The sequence below is a fragment of the Vulpes vulpes genome, chromosome X, assembly GCF_048418805.1.
Source record: "Vulpes vulpes isolate BD-2025 chromosome X, VulVul3, whole genome shotgun sequence".
NCBI lineage: Eukaryota > Metazoa > Chordata > Mammalia > Carnivora > Canidae > Vulpes > Vulpes vulpes.
In genome coordinates, this window is record NC_132796.1 from 104532677 (window position 1) to 104559840 (window position 27164).

Sequence of the window (27164 nt, forward strand, 5' to 3'; positions counted from 1 at the left end):
GGGGAGGGATTGTCACAATATAGATCTGCTAAATATGCATCCTGTCAGTTCACAGTCAGGGACTAGTTGGGTCTTGAGAGTACAGTATTTTTTTTTTTTATCCTGTGAACAGGACTCCAATAGCCTATCCTGGGGTCTTTGCTCTTTGAGGGGGAAAGGATTGTCTTTTTTGATTTTACATTCTGTACATTCAGCTAATGGACAACAGGCATACCAGTGCCAACCGTGTTGTGGAGAACTGCCATTGAGGACTTCAGCTAAGATGATTAATTCACACTAGTGATCAATTGGACCAGGATAAGTTCTCACCTGTCAGAGACTACCAGAGATTTAAGGAATGAAAGGCACCTGTACCTGCCACCTCACCTTGGAGCCATCTTATACAGCCTATAGTATACACTTTAAAACTGAAATTTTAAAAACGAATGTACTATGTTTTACATCAGAAACTGACCAAGGTGTGGGTCACACATAGAATTCTGCATGCATTTTATTAACTTTACATGGACGTACTATCCATTTTTGAGGATGACACTATCTATGAACACACACAGTCTAATAACTAGCACCTTACCGCCAAGAACACTGGTATTTTATATACAGTTACAGCTTACATTTAGGAGAACTACTACAGAAAGGAACACGCCACTGAAACAGATAAAAATCTCACATTTTTAACATTAAAGTTGTAACACAGATGAAGCAGGGGGGAATCCGTTCAACTTTAAAGCACCAAACTAAAACCAATCTCGTTTTCGACTACATTTTGGAACAAGGGAGATCCAGTAATAAATCCTCAAACATAGCGAGCCTCTTGTGAGTGTAGAAATTACGTGGTTTCCTCTTGGTGTATGTACTTTGAGATCTAGGAGCTTTGGGAAGCAATGATGGGAACGTTTGACTCCTATTGGCAATCCTCATTTACCTGGAGGATTCTTCTATTTACCAAAGAGCAGTGAACTTGCCAGTGACATGGCAGTCAGTGGTCAAGTTCTGTGAATTTTCACTTTCCTACCTCTTCCTCCAGCCAGTCTTGTTGCTTTTAGCAGAAGACTGCTGTAAGCAAGCTGGGCACTTGCCATAGAGGAAGAGCTTGTTTTGTAAGTAACTGGAAAGAATTTCTGACAAGGGCTTCTTTTCTTTTCAAGGTTTAGGCTATGGTCTGCCATTTGTAGCTCACTGCTCTGATTTCCTCCTGTCTGAGCTGGGAGGGGCTCAAGAGCACCTGTCCAGTCCATAGAAAATGAGAAAGATGGAGATAAGGAGGGAGAGGGTTAAAAGCCATGACTGACCAGATTTTCTCTCCTTATCTTGGTAACTGGCTGGCAGCCAACTGTTCCTTTAATCTTTTGTGTGCTCTAGAAGGAAAAGACATTTTGCTTAGAGAAGCCTCTCTTGACAGCATGGGGTTTGTCTTAAAGAGGAACACAGCATAAAACATTACAAGGGGAAAACACTTCTTTTGATTTTTTCCCCTCAAAATATGGGGGAGGGAGGTTGTGAGAGAGAGAGAGAGAAAAAAAAACAGTTCAGTAGTTTAAATTGTGATTCTATGTGTTTCATCCCCACAACCTCTGAGGGTTTTTTTTTTTTTTTATTTTGGAGTGTTCCAATTACCAGCTGATGCATAATTCTTCTCTTCCAAATGCTATGTTTCAGACATTTTTAAGAGCATTTTGGCAAAATCTAAGAATGCCTAGTTTAATCTTGTAAATTATTCTTCAAGGTAGTATGAAAAAATCTTTTGAAGTACCTTTAGCTTAATTGGCTAATTATGTATAAAATAAGGCAATGTTAGGCACCTTATAATTTTATAGGTAAAAGACTTTTTAATGGTTTTTTTTCTGCCATAAGTGGACAGTATCTACAGGATTGGATGTGTCCCCAAAGATGGGTTGTGTTGGTTGCTTTTGGGGTAAGAAACAAGGGGACTATCTCCTCCTAAGTTATAAGATGGAACTTTTCCTTACCTGTTGAATTTGAGGTTGGTATCTCATCATCTCTAAACTGGATTGGAGTTGGGGAGGAGACAGAAAAATACTTTTGACTGCTGGTCACTCCTACCATTCAGTTCTCTCCTTCCCTGTGAATCTGTCAGCTCTGGGTGCAGGGCGGTGTGTGGGGGAACCAATGAAGGAGGTGAGCACACAGAGCTTCCTGGAGGGGCATCAGGGAAAGGGGAGGAGGAGCCTGATGGCAAGAGGTAGGCAGGGAGCTGCGACTTGACTTGTGGTGCCTTCGTGCCTTCAGAAGATGGACCCTTGAATCACAGAAGCCATCGAAGCCCAAGGCTTGCTCCTTATTACTGCCTTCCCAAGCTTTTTGAAATTGGTGTGTTAGTGAAAGCACCTGCGACTCCTTGGCAAACTAGATGCTTTATTATTTTTAAATAAGGAAATCATTAAATTGGAAATCACATCATTTCAAAGCCTGGTTTGTCTGGCCCCTGTACTTTAATGGGATTTTTACTGCACATATGAAGTGGCCTTGGCAAAAGAATACCTCTTTTAAAAACATTTAGGGAAAACGATTGCACATGAGGATCTGTGAGGCTAATGATGACTTTTTTGTGTGCTTTCGGATTTTTCAATGACAAAACAGTATGTGCAGTAAAACCTCATTAAGTTGATAGTGTTTTATTCAAAATAGCACAAAATTTGAAGCAGTCACTAACTCAAGCTAACTAGAGGCCCTATTGTTCATTAAGTAGGAAATGTCAGCAAAGCAGAGTACTCTGAATTTAAAGGTCCTCTTTTCCAGTCTCCTATTTTCAAAACATTTTCACCTTTGAAAAATCCAATTTGCTGTAAATACGGACAATGACTGAAACATGGGAAAAGAGGAATTTTATCAAGGAATTGGGTGAGTCTTGGTGCCCCAGAGAATGTTGTGTGTGCTGTTAAGTGAACTTACCACACGCATACGGGTTCTGGCTCCATTTTGATTTGGGGATTTGGCAATTTTCTCTGTTACGCTTTGAATGGGTTGAGCTTTAAAAATAAAACAAGAAGTTCAGTTTCAACAAAGTATTTGGAGACACTTGTGTTTGAAATTCTCTTTCTTACCCAGGTAAGCAGGTCTGCTCAAAGGACAGGATATCGCTACTTTGAACTGTTTTGACCATGACAGATCTTCCAGGCAATAATACCCCTCCCCTCAGAAGGGGACTGGCTACCCAGGCCACTTCTCCACCCAGATATCCTCTGACAACAGGTCAATATAAGAGTTTGGCAATAAATCAGTATAATAAATTTATGACTATTAATTCACTTTACACATTTTAGTAGAAAAATAAATGGTAGGGCAAGCAGAAATGTCAGCCCACATGTCTTGTCTGAGTGACCACATGCTCCAGGGTAACAAGGTTGGAACGGATAAGATTTTCACGGACATACTGAGTTGACAGGCCAGCTCAATACTGTCTGCATCTATACCCCTCTCCTTCCCTAAATTCTCAACATGGCAATCCCAAACTTCCATGTAGACTGATTCACAGCCCACATGCACTGCTATTTACCTCTCCCCCTTGAGAAGCTCATGTTGGAATCTGTGAGGAGGAAGAGATAAAGAAAAGAGTTCAATGAGCTGGGCATTTACATGAGTGAAGTTTGAGTTATAATATAGACATGGCAATCACACAAGGATGAGGCTAAATTCTGAATATGGATATCTTTATGTACAACCATCTGATGAACCATTTCTCAACCAAATACCCCCTCTGCTCCCTCCACCCACCATAAGGTAAGATTTCTGCATGAACAGGTGACCGGCCATGGAGTTGCTTTGATTTGATCTTCAGGAGGATTGAAAACACTGTCTTGGCCATTTGTGTGTGTGTGTGTGGGGGGGTCTATGTGAAATTGGTCATGTCGATGAGGTCTGTGCCCTCAGAAATACATAGGTAGATCCTGACCCAAAATGATTTTGGGGTTTGAGATAAGAAAAGCCCTTCCTCTTTATTGACCCTGGGGATAATTCAGATATTGAAAAATCTTTCCCAAAGCAATGTATTTCAATAGCAGTAATTAGGATGTGCCTGACCTGAATGCTTCGAGTTTAGGATCGTTTGAAATAGGTCGGATGCTTGCCAGGTATTGCAAAACCACCCTCTCTGCTATTTATGACTCTCTTGTATTTCTCTTCCACATCTGCAGGGAGCTTAAAGGTTTTAGAGAGGGCCACAGGTGGAAAAGACTCATGGGTGTGCCTGGAGGGAGGAAAAATGTTTAGCTTGCCTTACTTGTTCCCATGTGGAGGTCATATTTCTTGTTTGAGATCCCATGGGCACAAGCGAGATTTCTGATGAGCACATCCCTCTTGATTGGCAGTGTGAGTTTTGTAAACTCTTTCGGCCACACCTAGTTGCATTGTTTTTTTTTTTTTTTTCTGGAAATACTGTTTGACCAAAAAGGCCTATTTGGGAACGCTTCCTCCCTCCCCCCCCCCCCCACTAAGTGACTGACAGAGGAGATTTGGAGGATTCTTTTGAGCAATCACAAAGGGAAAATCGTAAAATTAGTGGCACGATTTCTGTCCCACTGTTAATTTGAATAGGATACAGAAAACAGTTTTAGTGTCAATTGACAATTTTCCCTTTGCATGGAATGGCATGGGTCCTAGCCCCTGCATAAACTCAGGGTTTTACAGAAAAAAGCCAACTGTTTAGCCTCATGGATGTGTGTTATTTCTCTAACCTTTCCCTTGGACTACCTTCCCATTTCAAACATGCCCTAATATCCTCTTCTGCTTTTCCAGATCCCTTTAAAGGATCTAGAAACCTTGGTATTTTAACTACTCGATGCCCTTGACTTAGTTTCCATAATAGTCTTTACACCAGATTGTGGGTCTCTTGAGTTCAGATCTTGGCTCATGCATTGATCAGTCAGTTGGGTTCTGCTTCTTGGGCTCCATGAATGATTTGGTCCACTGCTTTTCTTTCAGTTAAACACAGACTGTAGCCCTTTCCCATAATCTCTTGACCCGAGGGCCTAAAAGTCCGGCATCATCTTCCTTCTTCCCCAGAGCAAAAGCCGAAATGCTGTAGCTCTGGGGAGACAGACATAGGTCCAAAGTGGATATCCCTTGTTGCTTTAAGAAATTTAGAGCCTAATAATTTTTCGGGGGGATATCTCAGTCAGAATCCTCAAGTCTGGGCTTTGAGGGGCACACCTGTCAGGGAAGACTCCAGTTCCTACCTCTTCCATATATTTCTCTATCTTGTGGTGAGAAGGATGTGTGCAAGGCCTGTGCCTGAAATGGTATGGGTTGGTGTTACCGGGATTGGGGGTGGTCCACGTCAAACAAAGCTCTTCCCATTTCTGCACTGTGCACAGTCCAAGTTTTGCCTTCGAACTAACTTCAAGGCGAAGTGGCAGAATCATGAGAGGGGACAATCTTGCCTCCAGTCCCACCCTCTGTACCTGCTTCTGTTCCGGGCAGGTCGGGGTGGCTGTCTTCTTTGGGGGGCTTTTCCTTGCAGAAGAACTTCTTTAGCATATCCTGGATTTCCTTCTTGATGGTCTTGTGCATGTAGCCATAGATGTAGGGGTGGATGCAGCACTGCAGGAAAAAAAGCCAGATTATTATGGTGATTACCCACTGGGGTACTTTTGTTTGGACATCCACCCACACGGCCAGAACTGCTAGAAAGCAGTAGGGCCCCAGAGACAGCACGTAGGAGAAAATGATGAGGAAGATCACTTTCGCCGCTTTGCACTGATAACACCTGGGCAGAGGAGGGTCGCTGGTGCTGTTCCGCCGGCTGGGCGGGAGACTTTCTGGAATGTTCACTGCCTCGATGTCATCCTCACTGAAATTGATGTCATCCTCACCAAACTCCACATCATCTTCACCTAAGTCAATGTTGCACTGGCTGACCTCGACGCGGCCCTTGTCTGCCTTCCTGCTGCTGGCAGGTCCGGTGCCTTCGTCCTTGCCCTCCACGCTGCCTTTGCCCAACACCAAGCTGCTCTCTCCAACCTCCTTGCTGCCCTTGGCCGCTGCACTACCAGCACTGCTGTCCATGCTCCCGTTCTGGGCATGCATGCTGCCTGTCTCTGCCTCCACGCTGCCCTCCTTGGCCTTGACCTCACCTCTGTCCTGGCCATGGAACGCATCCTTCCTCTCTCCCTCTTCAACCTCATTCTCCACACGGTCCTTGGCTCGAACCTCCAGGCTGTGGCTCTTGACGTTGTACAGCAGAGCATGCTGCCGCCGCGCTGCACCAAACACCACGGAGTAGCAGGCAATCATGACAACCAGTGGAATGATGATGAAGGACACGACGCTGAGGATGGTGTAGCTGGGGCTGGCCCCCCAGATCATGGAGCAGAGGGCATTGCGCTGGTCGAAGGCAGCCTGGCCCCAACCGTAAAGTGGGGGGGTGCTCTGCAGGATGGCCACTATCCAGGTTCCGTAGAGGAGCATGTAACCCCGGCGCGGGGTCATCTTAGCCGGGTAGGAGAGAGGGTGGATGATGGACAGGTAGCGATCCACGGATACCACCACGATGGTGTTGACGCTGGCAAAGGCGAACAGGTGAGTAAGGCTCACCAGGGCTGTACAGAAGTGGCTGTTGAGGGGCCAGAAGAGAGGCACGGAAGTGGCCACCACCCAGGGGGCCACGAGTGAAATCTGCAGCAGGTCAGTGACGAGGAGGTTAAAGATGAAGCGGTTGGTGACCTGCAGCAGCTGCGGCTTGCGCTGCAACACGAGCGCCAGCACAATGTTGCCGACGAAGGAGGCGGTGAGGAAGACGAGCAGCACGCTCGAGCGGATGATGCCGTGAGCCAGGCTGATGGGCATTTTGGAAAGGGGCATGCACGTGTGGCTGCTGTTGCTCTCCCGGGTGTTATTGGGGCAGGTGGATGTCATGGTGACGGAGGGCGGGTGGCGAGGGGGTGCACTGACCGTAGTCGTGCCTGTGCTGGGGAAGAAAGAAACACCCGGGCCGGGTTAGTCACCCCGCCCAGGGGTGGGGGGGCCGCTTCGGGGACTTCCCGCCCCCCCCCCCCCCCCGCCCCGGACCCCCCCACCTCCCGCGTGGCCCGGGTCCGCGGGAGGGCAGTTTTTCCGAACCTTCTCTTTCCCGTCCCCCTCCCCCTCGGGTCCCTCAGCCTCGCTCTCTCGGGGTCTCGGGGTCCCCCGCACCCGCCCCTCCCGTGGGTGTGCGCGCTCTGCATCTCTTCCCCATTGTCTCTGCGTCTCTCCAGCGATCTCTCGGCTGGCGCATGCGCGTGCGCTGTCTTATGCCCGCGCACTGTCTCTGCCTGTTTACGTGTCGTTTTGTCTCTCCCCAGTGTCCCTTACTAGGGCACTTGTCCTGTGTCTCTTGGGGCGTGTGGCTGAGTCTCACCGTTTTTCTCCAACTCTCTCGCCCGGGTCTCTCACTCTGTCTTGTCTCTCCTTCCCAGTCTCTCGCTAACACGTGCGCACTGTCGTACTCAGTCTGTCATTCTCTCTCCAGCCGCTCTGTCTCCTTGTTACTCCTGTCTGTTCCTCCAGGTCTCAGCCAGTTTCTCGGACTCAGCTCCCCCTCTGACCACCCCCCCACCCCCGCCCAGTTACTCTCTCGCCAGCGCACCTTGTCTGTGGGTGTGTGCGGACCTCTCTCTCTGTCCCTCCCAGCCCATCTCCCGGTCTTGTCCTCATCTCTCCCTCCGTATCTGGCTGGTGCGCTCCCATTTCTCTGTCTCTGCCTGTCACGGTCTGTGTCGCTTGCTAGTACGTGCGCTCCTCAGTCTTTTCCCGGTGCAGCTTCGTGTCTCCCTGTCACAGCCCATCTCCCTGACAATCTCTGTGGGTCCCCAGTGCACCTGTTCAGTATGCCTCGCCGCCTGCGTGTCCCTGTCGGTCTCCGTGGCTCCTCGCGTCTCGCGCTTCCGCGTCTCCCTCTGTCTCCCGCGTGTCTCCCTGCGGCTTCTGTGTCTCCGCGCACTAAGTTCCCTCTCTGTCGCTGCCCGCCCGTCTCTCGCTGCTGCCTCTGAAGATCTACTGCTGTCTCTCCCGGTTGTCACTGTTTCTCGTGGCTCAGGCTATCTCGCTAGCGCGTGCGCTTACAGAGCCGGGTTCTCTGCCTCTCCCTGTGTCCCCGGGACTCTCTCAGAATAGTTTCTTTGTACGTTTCAGTGCGTGTATCTCTGTGTCTCTCCGTGTCTCTCCGACGATCCCTCCCCTCGGTTTTTCTCTGGCCGGATCTCTCTCCAATCTCTATCTCTGGGTTGACTATTTTGCCATGGAAACCAGCTGCCGCCCTGGCTACCGGGGCTCTGGCGGATAAATCTCCTAGTTTCTCAGCGGCGCAGCGGCAGCTGGATGCAGGGAGGATGTCTCCTGCGACCCCCTCGCAATTCGGCCCCCTCCCGGTATCTTCCAGCCCGTCTGGGATCTCTCCTGGTTGGCCACGGAGGTGGGGAAGGGGAGGTCGAGGAGAGCAGGAGAGGAGGCAGGGGTGCCGGGCTGGTGGGAGAGTTCAGAGAGGCAGCGCGGGAGATACTGGGAGGCAGGGAGAGAAAGAGAATTGGGGCGTGGGGAGAGACCCGGAGAGACAGAAAGAGAATGAGAGACAGAGACAGGATGACAACCACCCTGAGAGGCAGAGAAAATGCCGGGAAGAGGGATGGAGAGAACGAATGAGAGACAGCAGGCTAATGAGAGGCAGGAAGAGACGGAGACTGGAAAATCGAAGAGAGACTAAAAAAGAGGGGATGGGGAGCAAGGGGAGAGCTGGGGGCCGCGCGCGATAAGTGCGAGGGCAAAGGCGAGGGCCGCGGGCAGACGAGCGGGGCGCACGGGGGGCTCGGCGCGCCCCAGCGCGGCTGCCGTCGGGCCGCGGCTGAGCGGGCGTCCAGGGCCAGGCAGGCGTGGGGGCCGCGGCTCTGGGAGCGGAGCCAGGCCGCTTACCTGTTGCTGGCTGAGGCGTCGCACCGCGGGAGCTGCGTGCCGCTCCCTTCGGGACTCGCCGCGATCGTCCGGGCGGCCTCCCGAGGCGCCGGCGGCTGGGAGCTCACGGCGGACGCGGGGCGCGGAGGGAGCGGGGCGCCTGAGCCCACACGTCCGGCCCGCGCGCTGCGCTGCAAGCTCTGAGCAGCGGCGACGGGGGCGCACGGCGTCTTAAGGCGGCGCGGGGCCCTCACCTTGCGGCGCCCCCCTCCCCTCGGCCCCCGCCCTCGCCGGTGACGCACGAGGCCGCGGGCGCCAGGAGGAGCGGGGCTGGCGGGTGGGGGGCGCCGCCGCGGACCCCGCTCCCATCTTCTCACCCCGCGGCCCCACCGGGGCGGCCTGAACTTGTCAACAGCTCACAGACTGGGGATTGTCGCCGCGTCGGATTTTCGTGCAAACCTGTGCCTTCCTGCCCCCCGTCCCCCCAACGCCGGATTTCGGGTCACGCCCCGGCTACAGACCTGCACGGTTCTTCCAAACAGGAGCAGAAACCTGGGCCCGATCCTCGAGCCACGACCTTTGAAGAGCCCCCCTCATCTCCACTCCCCTAAAGTAAGAACCACCCCTGGGCCCTAGAGAGGGATTCTGACTTTGTGGTCACCAATTTCCCACAGTTTTTTCTAGCTCCCAGCAAGGGCTAAACAGTAGTTTCCTTCCTGTGAATTTGGGGAACAATCTCGTTGAAAAGAAGCTGCTTAATTAGCCACTATATTATTTGATTGAAGTCTATCTATAAGTCTACACCCCCCCCCCCCCCAGGTACTGTGGTACTGTGTTAAGCCGTTTACCCGGAAAACACCACGGAATCCTTACTTCAGCCTCATGAGATAAGTAGTGCTATTATCTTCATTTTATAGAGACAAAGAGTGATTACCCTACTTGCTCAAGTTCAAATAAATGTTGCACCTGCTTTATGAACCAAGACTTTCTGGTCTCTCCCAAACATATATCGAGTGGTTGCTCTGTGTCATGCCTGGGCAGATACCAGGGCATAGGCATGTTCCCCCAAAACCCCCCAATAAGAAATGGAGGGCCAGGCCTGGGAAGGTATCCCATATCCCACTCCAGGGGTCATTTGCATCTGGTTTCCAAGAGATGGGGAAACTTTTTCTAGGCAGGAACGAAGGAAAAACATGTTCTGCAAGAAGGAGACACAGTGACAGAGATAAGGCTTCCATAGGGAGCTGGGTGACAAGAGAGGCTGCAGCATGGTGAGTGTCAGGAGGTGAGCTGAAAAAATGGGGCAGGGGCCAATCCTGAGGGACCTTAAATGCCAGTCTGGGGACTGGGAACTGTATCCTGAGATACCTAGAAGGCTGGTGAGTATTTGTTTCATTATGAAAAATTTCAAACACACAAAAGTGTAGCGTTAATAAAGTAAACCCCCATGTTCCCACCATTCAGCCTTAACAATGATAAACATATTGCTGTTATTGTTCATGGATGGTTTCTGTGCAGGGCGATGTGATGAGATTTCTGTTTTTCCAGGGTCTTCTAGAAGAAGGGCTGAGTTGGGGGTGGGTGAGACATTGAATGAAGCAAGAGCAGAAAGGAGGCTGTGGCAGGGGACAAGTCTGGTCTTGAGAGGTCACATGGAGGGGGCTCAACAGAGAGACCCACAGACAGGCAAAATTGACAGAGGTGAGAGATAAGGGCATGAGGTGTTGGAGAGGGTTTAGAATGAGCACAAGCTTCTGAGTCGGTTGATGGGCTAGAGAGAGATGGCCCCCCACTCTTGCACCCCATGCCTCCTGGACAGGTAGACAAGGCAGGTATTTTATCAGGCTCCATGATGCTCTTTGGATTTTAAGTCCTACATTTGCTGTAGACCATTTGTTTTTTTTTTTTTCTGCTAGGCCTGATTTTATCTTCCCAAGGTTGAATGGTACAAACCTGGTCGTTTTTCCTGGAGACAGTTTCCATGATAATCGCTCACAGTTATTAATTTCTAGCCTCATGCTGGCCGTGGTGCAGAATCCTGGGTAGCATGCACTGTCAAGTGGCAGTTCACTCAGACTCTGATATTTTAGCATCACTTGGGAGGCAGTCAAGCTGTGAGAAGTGGCCAGAGATAAAGGGCAGGTCAGTCCATCCTGCCCTCTCCTCCTTTCCACTGTGGTTCTGAAGGTTCCCTGGACTGCTGGGACCCGTCAGGGACAGGGCGCAGACCTCGAGGTACATATTAAAAGTGGGTGTCTCAGATGGAGGGCACATTGAGTCTGCAGCTGCACCCCTGGCCACTAGGTGGGATGAGGGGGAGTGGAGGAGCCTGAGTGGGATGAGGCCTCTGCAATTGAGGCCAGTCTGCCTGCAGGAGACAGCAAGAAAGCCAAGGAAGCTCTAGGGAAGAAACCAAAGTCACTTTTTTGTACAGGGAGATATTAGAAGGTTGTAAATCCTCAGGTGTCTGTTTCCTTTTATTCCCTCCAGGCATGAACAGAGTTGGTGTCCTTGAATTTCAAAGGCATTCAAGTATCAGCATCCCAACTGGAGGTATGTGGGGGGGCCTTGGAGAATGTGAATTTGGCTTCAGGCCCTGCAGGCTCTGATTCTGATGGCCTTGGAAGAGCCCTTCAACTGACAAGCTTTGTTAGATTCTGGAGAGGTTCTTTGTGATGAAACAGGGAAAGTTTGGGGTGATGGCACAAAAAACCACCTAGTCCTTTTCCCCACCTTCATAATTCTGTGGCAGGAGAAGTAAGCTTGGGATAGTGGTATTAATGAGGCAGGGCTGGAGAGCAAGAAGCTACTAGAAAGGGCTCTAGGGCCTGATGACAGTTACACACTGCAATGTTGGCCAGCAGCATGCCATCCTGGTCTTCCCAGACTTGTTCCCCTCATCACACTGCCCTGAGGGATGTACTAACTGCTGGATGAGGGAAATCACAGGCCCACGACCCAGCCAGGTATTGGTTCTGGTAACAACGGAGGTGCAGGGGTCCTTGAGTGCCTACCGTGTGCCAAGCACTAATGTTTGCTTTATCCTCTTTAATCCCTGAGGAAACTCTGCAAGTTAGAGATTCAGACAGTATTTTTAGAATCCAAGATATCATATATCATTAAGGAAAAATAGCTGCAAATTTAACTGTCACATCACTCATAGCAATATACCTCTTGATTTCAAAGATGCTAAAATGAAAAAAAAATTTTAAAAAGCACTTTAGAATTGGTGTATAATAGAACCATCCCTGTCCCTACAGAAAGGTTAAATAACTCACCCAAGGCTGCACAGCAAGCAAATGTTGGAGCTGAGAGGTAAAACCTGTTCTAATTGACTCTACCACAGGGACATTTCCTAGATTGCTTCTGGGAAGGCTCAAGAGATACAGCAGAAAGGCTCCCAGAGACCCAGCTCAGAAAAAAAAGTTTGGAATCCAGGTGAATTGCCAGAATTACGGGAAGACAAATGCAGGCACGGTGCTAATTGCTTCTCTTAGTAGGATACATGGCTCCCACAGGTGGTGAAATGACTAAATTAGTTCATCTATATTCGAAGTCACTCTCCTTTTTGCTTTGTGAGTTCATAATAAGTCAATGGGGAATAATATATGGTCTTGTTCTGGAGTGCCTACCCATGAGGGCGTTTTAAGTTTTTCCATGTTATGAGCTGCTCTGGCATTCAGTTTAGGTCAACCTTAGTGGTTGTGTTTGCAAAATCCAAAGGGAATTAAATGCTATCTGGGTGTGAGCTAATATTGCCCACTCTGTGGAGTTGGGCAAGACTGAAGGTGTGGATTTCAAAGCTACGTCTATCCAAATCAAATGGTTTGGAAGAGAATATTGGCAGAAAATAATTGGATGGATTAGAAATGAAGAGCAGGAGACCTGATTTCTAGTCCTAATTCTGTGGCTAGCTTGCTGTGTGACTATGAGAAGATCCCCTTCCCTCTCTTATCTCAGTTTTATTAATCCATCAAATGAGGCCAGGGTGGTGTTCGATAATCTCTAAGGATCTTGTCAGTTTCTGACTTTTGATTCCATCTACTTTCTATCAGGGTATTATTAAAAATCCTCCAAACTAATCCAACTCAAATATTTAAAAACTGAAATCTGGACTTCTGCTTCTGGCCATGAAAGAGTAATAAGGACTGGATTTACCCTTCCACCTTAAACAACTAAAAAAGTGGACAAAATATATGAAATAATGATTTCACATGCTGGAAAACAAGTACAGGACAGTGATCCACAGGAAAAGAGAATTAAATGAGATGAGCCCAGTTTACTATATAGAAAGGGTTTCCAGGTGGGGAACAGAGGCTGAACCTGAAAATCTGCCTAAATCGAGGAGAGACAATTTAGAATTCAGGGATGTGAGGGTGGTTAGAATTTATAAGGTAATATACTAGAGAGGGGCTTGAGAGAGAGAGAGAGAGAGAGAGAGAGCACATGTGAGCACACGTGTACCCCAGGGATCTGTAAAAGGTACCTCTCAAAATTTTTGCCCATTGATTAGCACATGTGTGTGATAAAACTACCTATGGCTGGGGAAAGAATGACTCAAAAGGAATAGGTAGAGTGATTTCTAGAATTCACTGGCTGAATTCCTCAAAAGGAATAGGTAGAGTGATTTCTAGAATTCATATGGCTGGCTATAGCTCAGTTTCCCAAAAGCCAGAGAGAAGACACTTTACAACATATAGGGCATCAGACTGAGTACTCAGAAGAGCATTGCCTTAGTGGTGGAGCCAAATTAACCTTAGTCTAAAGTTTGTTCTGATCTTACACAGCAAAGCTTAAAATCAAGCTTTGAAAGAATTGAACAGTTTCCAAATATCTTTACCACAACCCATAGCAAGACTCAAAAATAATTATTTATTTTTAAATATTTTATTTATTTATTCATCAGAGAGAGAGAGAGAGAGCGCCAGAGACACAGGCAGAGGGAGAAGCAGTCTCCATGCAGGGAACCTGATGTGGGACTTGATCCTGGGTCTCCAGGATCACACCCTGGGCTGAAGGCAGTGCTAAACTGCTGAGCCACCCAGGCTTCCTGACTCAAAAATATTTAAAGGAGTACAGAAATTATTTCATACCCAACAAGATAATATTTGCAAAGTCTAAAATCCAATAAAACGTTACAAGGTAGGCAAAACAGGACAGTATGACCCATGAGAAGAAAACTCCTTACATAGAAACAGACACAGATGATAGGATTGGTAGACAAAGACATTAAAATAGTATTTTTTTAAATAGACTTCATATGGTCAAGAAGGTAGGGGAGAGCATGCACTTGTTAAGGAGAGACACAGAAGGGAGAAAACAGAATATTAATATTAAAGAATATTAATGTCTGAGATGAGAAATACGCTGGATGACCTTATTCCCATGTTAGACACTGTGGAAGGAAACTTTAGTGAACTTGAAGACATAGCAATAGAAACTGTCCGAGATGAAACTGAGAGAAAAAAGAGGAAAAATGAGCAAAGCGACAGTGAGCTTTTGGACAACTTCAGGTGTAATTGAAGTCCCAAAAGTAGTTAGGGAGACAGAAATATTATGTGAAGATATAATAGCCGAAACTTTCCTAAAGGTAATAAAAACTATAAACCCACAGATCCAAGAACCTCAACAAAATTCAAGCACAAGAAATAGCACATCATAATGTGTGTTTCTGCAGATAGTTAATAAGGACTTGGAGAAACTATGACCTTCTTGCACTGCTTTTGTAATGTAAAATAGGGCAGCCACAGTGGAAAGTGGGTTTGGTTAAAAACATGTTAAACACACATCTACCGTATGATCCAATCTTTCCACTCCTAAATCCCCACGAGGGGTGCCTAGGTGGCTCAGTGATTGGGTGTCTACCTTCGACTCAGGGCGTGATCTCAGGATCCAGGATTGAGTCCCGCATCAGGCTCCTTGCAGGGAGCCTACTTCTCTATCTGCCTGTGTCTCTGACTCTCTCTCTGTCTCTCATGAACAAATATTATATGGTCCCATTCATTTGGGGAATATAAAAAATAGTGAAAGGGAATAAAGGGGAAAGGAGAAAAAATGAGTGGGAAATGTCAGAGAGGGAGACAGAACATGAGGGACTCCTGACTCTGGGAAACGAACTAGGGGTGGTGGAAGGGGAGGTGGGTGGGGGCTGGGGGTGACTGGGTGACGGGCACTGAGGGGGGCACTTGATAGGATGAGCACTGAGTGTTATTCTATATGTTGGAAAAAGGAACAAATAAATAAAATCTTTTTTTTTTAAATAAATAAAATCCTAAAAAAAAAGAAATTAGAACGTTTGCCCATGCAGTGGTGTACATGGAATGTTTGTAGTTCCTTGATTTTTAATAGATAAAAACTGGAAACAGTTCTAATGTCTGCCAACAGGCGGATGCTATCTTTGCACCTTGGAATACCGTTCAGCTAAAAGAGAACAAATTGTTGATAGATATGACAACATGGATGAACGTCAGAGTAATTATGCAGAGTGAAAGGAACCACACAAAAAAGAGTACATACTGCATGATTCCATTTACATAACATTTCAGAAATGCAAATGAATTTAAAGTGACATAAAGCAAATCAGTGGTGGCCTTGGGATGGGAGAAGGGAGGGAAGGGGAATGAATTACAAAAGAGATACGAAGAATCTTTTGGCGGTGATGTACAGGTTCATTATCTTCACAGTGGTGATGGTTTTGTGGGTGTATATACCTATGTCAAAACTCATCAGGCTGTACTCTTCAGATATGTGTGGTTTAATCTACATCTATTATACCTAAATAAAACTGTAAATACAAAAGAATCTCTGGAAAAAAAAAACCCAAGGCCAATGGTTTGTGTCTGCAGGATCCCACCTCAAGCATTAATACACAGGCCTTTGTCTGAGGGAACCATCAGGCCTCCCAGCATCCCTGTCTTGGCTGTCATCAGACCACCCTTGTGTTCTAGTAATCAGTGTCTTTGCCCCACCTTCCTTACATGATGGGAACACAATGTGAGCTCTTCTCAGATGCTTGCAGAATCATGTCCATCCCCTCATGGCAGGCTAACAGCACCCATTTACTGAGGACTTCCAGTGTACCTAGCACTTAATGTCTCTGAGCTCACTTAATGAATGCCATGAGACAGGTGCTACCATTAGCCTCCTCTTTTTTTTTTAAAGATTTTATTTATTTATTCATGAGACAGAGAGAGAGAGAGAGAGAGAGAGAGGCAGAGGGAGAAGCAGGCTCCATGCAGGGAGCCCGATGTGGGACTTGATCCCGGTTCTCCAGGATCACGCCCTGGACTGAAGGTGATGCTAAACTGCTGAGCCACCCAGGCTGCCCCATTAGCCTCTTCTAATAGTTGGGGAGCCAAAGCCTTAGGAAGGAGCCATGACTTACTCAAGTCACTCGGGAACAGGCAAGCCTAAAATTTGAATTTAGGACAGAGTCTGACTTTACATTGTGGTAGCTGCTACATGATTTTCCTTCCCAATTGTAAGCAATTTTTAAAACATTTCACTTATGTGCAAGGAACTTTATACACCTCATGTCATCTAATTTCCCAACAGTCTTATGAGATGGATATTGCCAGTATTCCTTATCTTATAGATGAGAAGACTAAGGTTCAGAGAAGCTAAATAATTTGCTCAAAGTCATCCAAGTAGCATGTGGACAACATCAGTGCTCACTCTTTGGTAGCTGCTTTGCTCACTGTCACTCCCAGAGCAGGAAACCCTCTCATCTTTGGAACCACACTTACTCTTCTTGAGTCAACTTGCCCAGAGGCTCAAGACATTCACAATGTGGCTTTGCTGCAGTATCAAGGGGACAGGGGCATTGGGCAGGCCTACCCCATTCTACAACATGTATTCCTTGGGTGGAGGGCTTGGGTGGTTAGAACTGACACATTGCTAATTAGTAGTGAATATTCAGAGTGCCAAACATTTCAAACCTCCCATGACTCTGCATTAAATATCAGGGTCTTTGGGGTTTTCAAAGGCTGACTTACATTTTATTTGTCACTGAAGTAAGGCATTTGGAAATTTGACTTCATAAAACAGTACAAACACTGAGCTTGATGATAGTTAAGAATCAGAAGAGAGCCCTGGAGCCAGTGGGTTGACCAGAGAAAGGGAATTCTAGTGTGCTCAGATGCCTTCCTTGAATAGTTCATGTTGCTTGTGGGTTATTAGCGACGTTGCCAAAATGCCTCAGAATGGAGTCTACAGAAAATAGGAGTATGTTTCCACATTTAGGAAAATATTTCTGCCATGCTCAGATATCAGCATTAGAGGGGGAAAAATCAACCTCCTCAAGCCAAACTGTAATGGCCATATATGTTTTTGAGTTTTTGCCCAAGTGAATGCAAAAGGTGGCACTTTTCTAGAAGATGCTTCTGTGAAATTCTTCAAAAGGAGTACTTAGTGGTTACAGTGAAGTACCTGGAGATAGTCTGTTCTGGTTTGTGAGAGCCGACTGTTAAGTGTTCAGGAATTTGCAAGTGCTTGTTAAAAGTGAAATTATATAAACCTACAGTTAAGTGGAATTACATTCAAAACACAGATAATAAAAAAACCACATCACTTCCTAATGATTTTATCACCTTTTACTATTACCTGTGATCTGGAGGTTATTTATGTCCATTCTATCTGTATGGTGCAAATATGTTATAATGGTGTGCTTCTATACATCTCTTCCTAGCACTGCATCCACTGATACCACATTGGTCACTTGAAATGGGCCAAGAGAATATTTTCACCATGGAAATAATCAAACACTACAAATTTGGATGTTTTTCTCTGAGATCCAGATGTTAAACATTTACCAACACATCACTTTCTGTAGAACGCATTAAATTTTTTATATAGGTTTACTGAGATACAATCATCATGCCATATACCCATTTAAAGTGTAAAATTTAACTGATTTTAGTTTATTCACAGATATGTGCAACCATCACCATGGTCAGTTTTAGAATATTTTCATGACCTCAGAAAGAAACCCTATACCCTTTAGCTAAGAGCCCCATATCCCTCACTCACACTTCCCAGCTTTAACCAACCACTAATCTCCTTTTTGTCTCTATAGAGGTGTCTATTCTGGACATTTCATGTAAATGGGAGTATATAGTATGTAGTATTTTTTGTGACTGGCTTCTTTCACTTAACATAGTGTTTTCAAGGTTCATATATGTTGTGATATCTTTCAGCACTTTGTTCCTTTTTGTGACTAAATAATGTTTTGTTGTATGGGTAGACTACCACTTGCTTATCTGCTCATTAGTTGATGGACACTTGAGCTGTTTCTATCTTTTGGCTATTGCAAATAGTGCTGCTGTGAACATTCACGTACAAGTTTTTGTCTGAACACTTGTTTCCAGTTCTTTTGGGTATGTGTCTTGGAGTGGAATCAGTGGGTCATAGGGTGATGCTGTTTAGCTTGGGATCTGCCAGATTGTTTTCCACAAGAGCTGCACCATTTTACATGTCTACTTGTAGTGCGTTGGGGTTGTGATTTCTGCACATCCTCACCAACACTTTTTATTTCCCCTTTTTTGATTCTAGCCATCCTTGTGGATGTGGGGTGGTAGCTCATTGTAGTTTTGATTTGTATTTCCCTAACGATCTTTTCATGTGTGTGCTGCCATTTGTGTGTCTTTCTTAGAGAAATGCCTATCCAGATCCTCTCGTGGAGCACTTTTAAAATATCCCCAGTCCTCATAACAACCTTGCATGATTCCCATCTTCCAGTTGAGGTAACCGAGACCCTGAAAGCTTGAGCAACTCGTTTCACTTGTGCACAGCTAGAAGTGGAGGTGGGATATGATTGTGTCTAGCTTAAAAGCCCACGTTCCTCCAGGACACCACATTGTTTCCATGATCCTGATCTATTACTGATGCTTAAAGACTAAATGCTCATGTCCAGAGCTTCTGGTTTGAGTCCTGGCTCTGTCCCTTTTCATTCCTCAAAGGAGGAGTGGAGTAGATGATCTCTATGTCACTCCATTGGTCTAATAGCAAAATTGGCCCTTTCATTTTGTATGCAGATGTCCCGAGGATTTGTACAAAGGAGGCTTGATTGCTCCGTGTGTTATTTTGAGTGGTTAATGGGATTCTTTTTCCCAGTGCATTATGTTGCACTTGCCTACACTGATGCTCACCTGCTACTTTTCAGCCCACTCACACAGCCTCTCAGCATCTTCCTGCAGTTTAATCTAAAGAGCTTAACATATTACTACCCAGAAGGGTTGGGTGTTGCCTGGAAACCTGAAGTTTTTACTAGGCTGACTTTCTTCCACAGAATTTTTGAGTAAATCAAATAAGTTAGATCTTCATCAGTGTTCAGGAGGAGGCCATAGAGTCTACACTTCTCCTTAGAGAAAGTCAGGTTTATCCCTGTTTCCTGTCCCCGTGCCCATTGCTTATTCATGATACATACATACTCTCAGTCCCAGAGTGATGTGGCCCCCTATCAAAAAGGTTTGTTTTCACATTCCCTTTTTATTCACGTTTTTCACTGCTTATTCCCTTTTTTACTGCCTAACAATTTCTGATAGATTGGTCAGGCATGCCTTCATCTTGTATAAACTGTTGTCTGCCTGGTCACTGAGCTCATTCTTCGTTACAAAAAGTATGTATTTCCCAGCCTGTGACCTGGGACCTCTTTAGGACTCTACCTTAAGAATGGAAATCATATTGTCAATGTGCCAGCCTTTGTCATGGGAGGTCCTTGGTGAGGACAAATTGCAGCTTCTGATTTGTCCCCGGGAGACACTTTGCCCCTGAGTTCCAGTGAAGGCTGTACTTTTAGCCTACTCTGTAGGCCTTGGACAGCCACAGCATTTGACCCTGTCTAGTCTAGCTCCTTGAGCACTTCTAGTGAGAGCTAGGGAACAGACGTCCCAGTGATATCCCGTGTGGTATCATCTGTTCTCTTCCTGGCCTCCCAAGCATGGCTGTTATCCCAACTGTCAATTGTCCTTGCTGATCATCTTGCTGGTGTTCTTCCTAGACCATTCCTCAAATGGCTCTTGGCTTTGGCTTTCAGGTGCCTTGGCTGGTTTCTCTCCAGTTCCCTTGGTCCTCCTGATTGTTAATTTGCCTTTGTCCTGCCACTTTTGAGTAATGTCTTTGTTCCCTTTGCTTGAGCAAAGGTGACACATTTCCATTGGGGAAGGAGTGCTTTTCCCAGTGCTCGTCTCTCTCTTACTTGGCTACTTGTTGCCCGAGGATAGTTCTTTCCAAGTTTCTGGTATTTTAGATTTTTGCCACATACTGCCCTGGTTTTCCAGTTAGATGTTTTCTAACCCATCTACAGGCCTCTTGAGGTTCTTGGATTACTTAACTTTTTCAAATTCTCTCCTAACAAATGCTCACATTGGGTCAGGGCTCACTTTGCTAGAATGAAGTAAATAGGTGTCAGAGAATCTGACTTCTGGCCTGTCTCAGGCCCAGTTTCCCTACATGAGAGTTAGAAGGCCATTTCCCTTCTCTGGGCTCACTTTCCTCCTTTTCCTGAGGGGACCACCCACAGGAAGGACAGAGATCTATAACTGTGGTTCCATTGACTTTTAATCTGTGCTCTTGTCTGTGAGTAAGGAGTTTGACTGAGTCTTGGGCAAGAGTTTTGAATCCCTCCAGTGTGTGAACCTCAGAGTCAGCATTTCAATCTGGATTGCTGGCTGTGGTTGAGCTGTCTGGCTCTGGTGAAAAGGGTCCTGAAAAAAAAAAAAAGAAAGAAAAGGGTCCTGAAATACCATTCTCAGTTCTACTAGGACCTGCCCTGTACTCTGGCTTTCCAGTCTTTTTCACAATGGTCTGAGAAGCACCACCGATCAACCCTATGTTTTTTTTTTTTTTTGAGAACAGTGTTTCTTAGCTTTTGTTTTTTCTGGATCAGAGACCCCTTTGAAAAGCTGATGAAAGCTAGGGACCCTGTCTACCAAAAAGCGCACATTCCCACATTCCCGTGCACACACATGCACCAGTCAGAACCCAAATGTAGAGTGTTCATAATGTTTGAAGAGAATCCACTGAGTCTGGAGTCTAGGGCGCCTTGGTCAACCTCTGTCCTAGACATTGGCTCCTGGCCTGCACTGAATTCAGCATCTTGCTTGCAACTTGCTTGTGCTCTGACTTTATGCATTAGGACCAGTGTGGGTGATCAACAAACCACCGAATTAAATCTAGAGCCTTGACTGTATTTGGAAGGAGCCATTTCCCCTGGAACAGTAATTCTGTAGCTGAGAGGTTGTGCTAAGCTCTGCCAACAATAATAAGGAGAGGGAATGAGGGCCAAGTGGGCAGATTCTCACAGCATCTCATCTTGGGTCAAGGGGCTTCTCTAGTGGGAGGCTTGCTGGCAGGTGTGGAATGGCTGGGAAGTGCTCCTGTGGTTGGCAAACTGAGGAGGAGTATCCATGCCTTCTCTTATACCAGCCAAAATCTGTGAAAAAAATAGCCAAGTAAAAAGTAAGGTAAAGAGGGAGTTGAGAGGGAAGTGTGTTCAGATGCAAAGTGGCTGTTTGAATGAGGGCGAAGGACTAATGGCTGAAATGGTAGACTTAGAAAGCCAGTGACCTAAAAAAGAAGCAAGCTATGGACAAGTAAATGGTGGTGGGGAGGGAATTTTTTTTAAGCTTTTTCTTTTAAAAGGAGGGAATGTTTTTAAGCAGAACCTCTCTCACACAGGTATTTTATTTCTTGATGGAGCTGTCATGATTTCCTTTGGGAGAGCATGCTCACCTGTGCCGTGGAGCTGCGGAGAAATGTCAGGGGGATGTTGGGATCCAGGGACAGAGATCAGAAGGTGCTGGTCAAAGGGCGCTGGTGTTGCTTGGCGTGTGCAGATCCACCCTTAAGGTACTTGCGTTTGGTCCATTGTGAAGCACTATGTTCATGTTGGAGCCTGAGTTGCGTTGAGGGCAGGCTGTACGCACCGTCCACGGTGAACACATCTGGAGAGTAACTATCTGAGATACGGAGCTTGTGAAAGCCCTGGCTGGACTAGCACCATCAGAGAAAAGCTCCTTGGGAGCCAATAGGCAGAAGAAAAGGGGGCCAGCTAATTGGAATTAATTGTGTCAGCCTTGGATATAGGCTTGGCATCATGAATTTCCTCTTGGCATTGACCCAGCCGAAGAGCTGGAGTGGTGGCTGGAGTGTGACTGGCAGGGGGAAAGTCCTACTTCTCCTGTGGTGTATTCAAGTGGGACAAGCCAATGGGGCTTGGAGGCTGAATAGCGTTTTTTGCTCAAATGCAGCACTTTCCCTGCCTAAGGCAACATGCCATTTCTGTGGGTGGTTGTAGGTGTGCTCATGGGGTGATAACCAGGGAAATGTTTATAATCAACCACTTCAGAGGCGGTAGGGGTGAACTGCCACTGCTGAACCCTTCACCATTACTTCCTTGCCCCACTACAAGCAAGCAGAGGCAGTTTGGGTTGCCCGGAAGTTTTTTTCTCTTTCTTTTTGGGCCTCTCTTATCATCTTCATGGTCAAGGACTTTCAGGATGAGACTTTGAGAGTTGGTCACCAGAGTGAAGGTGCTGAGGACGGGTACCAGGCCTGCTGAATTACTGAACCCTCCAGGTGGCAGGGGCCCTTTGAGTATCTTTAGTCGACATTTAGGTCCATGGGCCTGTTGGAAGACTTTGACTTGTTCTTTAGCTTTTACTGTCCAGTGCTAGACTGGGGTACATGCCGTCACTTTTGCTCATTCTTTTTTTTTTTTTTTTTTTTTTTTTTTTTACTTTTGCTCATTCTTGTTTCAAGGCCATGCTCTGAGTCTCAGACTCAACTGCCAGAGCCACATGCAGAAATATAACAGCTCACGTTATGTTCTATGGGCAATAGGAATGGGGGCTATACAGAATATGCTAGCATCTGCAGTACTGAATTTCTGCTTCTGGCCCAGATAGCCTATTCCACAGCCCCCTTCTCAGGGAACTAGGCTTATATCATTATGTGTTTTGTTTTGTTTTTGTTTGTTTGTTTTGATATGGGCTGCTTGGACCAGGAATGGACACCTGACCCAAGAGTGGTCCCTACCTAGGTTGGCACCAAGGGCTTGGCCCAAGAGTGGCTTTTGTGATCAGCCAGGCCATGCAGAAAGTGCCCTCTGGGATTTGGACCAGAGAACATCAAGAGGCTTGGTCAGTTGGTCATTAGAGGGGCATGGGCAAGAGAGCAGAGGCACCAGGAGAGAGAATGTGGCATGTGAGAAAGAGAAATGGTGAGAGTAGCAGGTCCTCAGAGAAGCCTTAGTTCCTGATGACTTTCAACTTCCAAGCTCCTCCTCTCACTTTTTAATTATTTTTTATTGTGGAAATTATCAAACATATACAAAATTGAAGACAATAGTTTAATAAGCCCCATATACCCATCACCCAGCTTAAGCAATCATCAGAGCCAGTCTTGTTTCGTTTAATTTCTACCCACTCCCTTCTCCTATCCCCTGGAGCACTAAAAGCAAAATGGCTTTATTGAGGCATAATTTACAAACTATAAAACTCACACATTTTAAGTGTAAAACTCAATGGTTTTTAGTAAATTTACAGTTGTACCAATATCACCGTATCACGTTTTAGAAAGTTTTTATCACCCCAATTCCTTGTGCTCATTTCCCTGCACTCTCTTTCCCACCCTGAGCCCCCTGCAACTGCTAATCTGCTTTCTGTATATATTTACCTTTTTTGGACATTTTATATAAATGGAATCATATAATACACAGATTTTGCATCTAGCTTCTTACACTTAGCAAAATGTTTTTCTTTAAAGATTTTATTTATTTATTCATGAGAGAGAGAGAGAGAGAGAGAGAGAGAGAGAGGCAGAGACACAGGCAAAGGGAGAAGCAGGCTCCATGCTGGGAGTCCGACGTGGGACTCCATCCCGGGTCTCCAGGATCAGGCCCTGGGCTGAAGGCAGTGCTAAACTGCTGAGCCACCCGGGCTTCACAGCAAAATGTTTTTGAGGCTGTAGTAGTATCAGTAGTTTTTACATTTTCTTTTGTTGAATAATATTCCATTGTATATGAATATACCACATTTCATTTATCCATTTACCAGTTGATGGAAATTTGGGTTGTTTTCACTTTTTGGCTGTTATCAATAATACTACTATATATATTCACACCCAGAACATTTTCAAGCAAACCTCTGATATCATTTCATCAGTGAATAGAACAGTATGTATCTCTGAATTAAGCACAGAAACCTTAAAAAAAAAAACAACCATAAACACAATGCCATTATCACATATGAAATAATCAACAGTAATTCTTTTATATCACAGGCTATCCATTGAGTATTAAAATTTCCACTTATCTCTTAGATGGCATAGGTTTTTTAAAAAATTATTTACTTAGGGAGAGAGAGAACACAGCAGGGGGAGTGGCAGAGGGAGAGAGAGAAGCAGACTCCTTGCTAAGCAGGGAGTCTGAAGCAGGGTTGGATCCCACAACCCTGAGATCATGACCTGAGCCAAAGGCAGATGCTTAACCGACTGAGCCATCCAGGTGCCCTGATGCCATAGGATTTTTAAAGTTATACAGTTTGTTGGAACCAGGAACTAAATAGGTCTTCAACTGTGATTGCTTGATAAACCTTTTTTATCTACAGGTTCACACATATCCTCTCCCTCCAATTGATGTGTTAAAGAAATGAGATCATTTGTTTTGTAGTGTTTCCCACAGTCTGGATCTTACTGATTGCATCCCTGTGATGTCTTGTAATATGTTCTTCTGTCCTTTGTGTTTCCTGTAAATTGGTAGCTGGATTGATGCTTCATCAAACTCATGTTAGCCTTTTGGCAAGACTTCTTCATAGATGGTGTTGTGTGCTTCCATCAGAAGATGCATGGTGTCTCTCTTTGTGATGTTAACAGTCACTGGGGATCGTTAACTAGATTTACTTATTCGCGAGGTGGACAATTTTCTGAATGGAACCCGAATGAGATCCTGTCCTTTTCAACAAAAGTACCTTAGCTGGTTTGAGGGACTCATGTTCAAGCTGAGACAGCAGCTCAGCAATATTGGGGGGGGGGGGGCGGAATCTGGAAACTCTGGAGCTTTCTTAAGTGCGTGTGCTTTGGATGGAGTACCATACCATGGTCTAGCAAGAAGAAATCCCAACTCTGTAGGCCTTCCTCTGTGTCTTAGTTTGGGCTGCTATCACAGAAGAGAGATTAAACATCAGACCTGTATTTCTCATAGTTCTGAAGGCTGGGAAATCCAAGATCAAGGCAGATTTAGTGTCTGGAAGGAACCCGTTTTCTGGTTCATCAACAGGACCACGATGTCTTCTCATTGTGTCCTCACATGGCAGAGAGGGTGAGGGAACTCTCTGGAGTCTCTTTTATAAGGGCATTAACCTCAGTTCATGAGGGCTCCACCCTCATGACCTAATCACCTCCCAAAGGCCTCACTTCCAACTACTGTCACATTGGGGATTAGGATTTCCACCTATGGATTCTGGAGAGACACAAGCATTAAGACTATAACACTCCATCTCTTCACTTATTGGGCTTTGTAATATCCATGCTGCCTTGTTGCTTTTCGAATTTCCAATATCCCCTCTACTCTTCTGCCTTTTCCATCATGTTCCTTCATCAGTCCTTGCTTTCTCCCCCTCACTGCTCATCTTTCCATTTCTTACCAGTAACAGCCAGTTTGGGTACTGCATTATGGGGAAAAGAGAGAGAGAGAGAGGGAGAGATCCAGCCCAGCACATCTGATTGCTACACAACACTACTCTAAGCACATTCTAGCAAATGATGGGGAAGATGGGAATTTGCCAGACAGCAGTGTTTCCTATTAGTATTAATTTGTATCTAGCTTTCTATAGCATATATGCCTACCTGTTATCAAAATACAGTGCAAAGGGATCCCTGGGTGGCGCTGCGGTTTGGCGCCTGCCTTTGGCCCGGGGCGCGATCCTGGAGACCTGGGATCAAATCCCACGTCGGGCTCCCGGTGCATGGAGCCTGCTTCTCCCTCTGCCTGTGTCTCTGCCTCTCTTTCTCTCTCTGTGTGACTATCATGAATAAATAAATAAAATCTTTAAAAAAAAATACAGTGCAAAATAAAAAAAAGAGAAGAGGGAGGGAGAGAGGCAAACCAAGAAACAGACTCTTAACTCTAGAGAATACTACTGGTTATGAGAGGGGAGAGAGTGTGTGGGGGGAAATAGGTGATGAGGATGAAGGAGGGCACTTGTGATGAGCACTGACGGATGTATGAATGTGTGGAATCGCTACACTCTACAACTGAACTCATATTACACTGTATGCTAACTAGCTGGAATTTAAATAAAAACTTTAAAAAGAGACAAAACAGGGATCCAAACAAGAAGAGAGGATGCCACGAACATGGTATTGTGCGAAGGAGATGATTCACATTTTCACAATTACTGTTTTCTTTTTATAAACTATAGCTGTCAGCGGGCCTCACTGTTTTCAGTAAACAAACCTAAAAACTAGAAGGAAAAGCAAACAGGGCCACCTTGTTTAATTGGTGGAAAGTAATAGATGTTGTAAGTAGAGATGCAGTCATAATTCAATTTCACAACTCCCTGAGAGCCGCTGCGTGCCCAGGGCTGACATGGCCTCTGCTCTTGTGGTTCTCGCCAGCTCAACGGGGAACGAATACACGCATGAGAGAATCAGAGAGCAGGAGGTGGAGATGAGCAAGTTGCTACAGAATGGCTCCTACAGTAAGTGCTGCAGGGAGGTCAGAGGCTGGAGAAGCTAATGTGGGCAGAAGGAGCTGGTACAGCCTTTTGGAAGGAGGTAAGACCCTGGCATCAGCAGCTCATACCTGTGTGCTTGGTGCCACCTCTCAACCACTGGATGCTTTTCCCTTCTGCTGGGCTCTGGAAGCAGATCTCACAAATGCCGCCAAGAACACATGCCTGAGATTCTGCAAGAAGAGGCTCTAGGTGTCTGGGGCCACTCGTGGCTCTGGTTGTGTGCGATCCCTTCCTCACTCAAGTGGGGACGTTTCCTTCAACTGATGGGAGACACACCACTGAGAGGGCACTGGAGGAATGTTTGGAGGGTTGTTTCTAAGTGAAAAGGGATTAGAGCCTGAGTTATTTTTAGGAATTCATATGCATACTTCTAGCTCTGATATTTCCTGCTGGCTTGGAGGAGTGTGTAAGCAGCCTTTTGGACAGCTGTGTTCCCCATCAGGGAGGCCTTGCATACAGTGAAAGAACGTGGTTTCTGTGTGAACTTAGGTTGTACACTCCGTGAGTTGCAGTTTCTCCAGCTGTAAAGTGGGGCTAAGGATGCCTTGTGGG

The 27164-nt window shown here is 46.1% G+C and overlaps 1 protein-coding gene and 1 long non-coding RNA gene across 3 annotated transcripts; one reads left to right on the forward strand and one right to left on the reverse strand.

Moving 5' to 3' along the window:
• Positions 1-2361: 2361 nt before the first annotated feature.
• On the reverse strand, positions 2362-9095 carry GPR101 (G protein-coupled receptor 101). Of its 2 annotated transcripts, none has more exons than XM_072744125.1 (2): positions 8902-9095; positions 2362-6925 (listed from the first exon to the last, which is right to left on the reverse strand). In XM_072744125.1, the coding sequence occupies exon 2, from the start codon at positions 6871-6873 to the stop codon at positions 5359-5361; it is 1515 nt and encodes a 504-aa protein (XP_072600226.1). In that variant the 5' UTR covers positions 6874-6925; positions 8902-9095; the 3' UTR covers positions 2362-5358. The 2 variants fall into 2 exon arrangements, with proteins under 2 accessions (XP_072600226.1, XP_025843633.1); XM_025987848.2 differs by lacking the exon at positions 8902-9095 and adding an exon at positions 7815-8107.
• Positions 9096-9295: 200 nt separating this feature from the next.
• On the forward strand, positions 9296-26652 carry LOC140596205 (uncharacterized). The gene is made up of 3 exons (XR_011998240.1): positions 9296-9492; positions 11371-11433; positions 26494-26652. It is a non-coding gene; the product is annotated as an uncharacterized lncRNA (long non-coding RNA).
• The last annotated feature ends 512 nt before the right edge of the window (positions 26653-27164 follow it).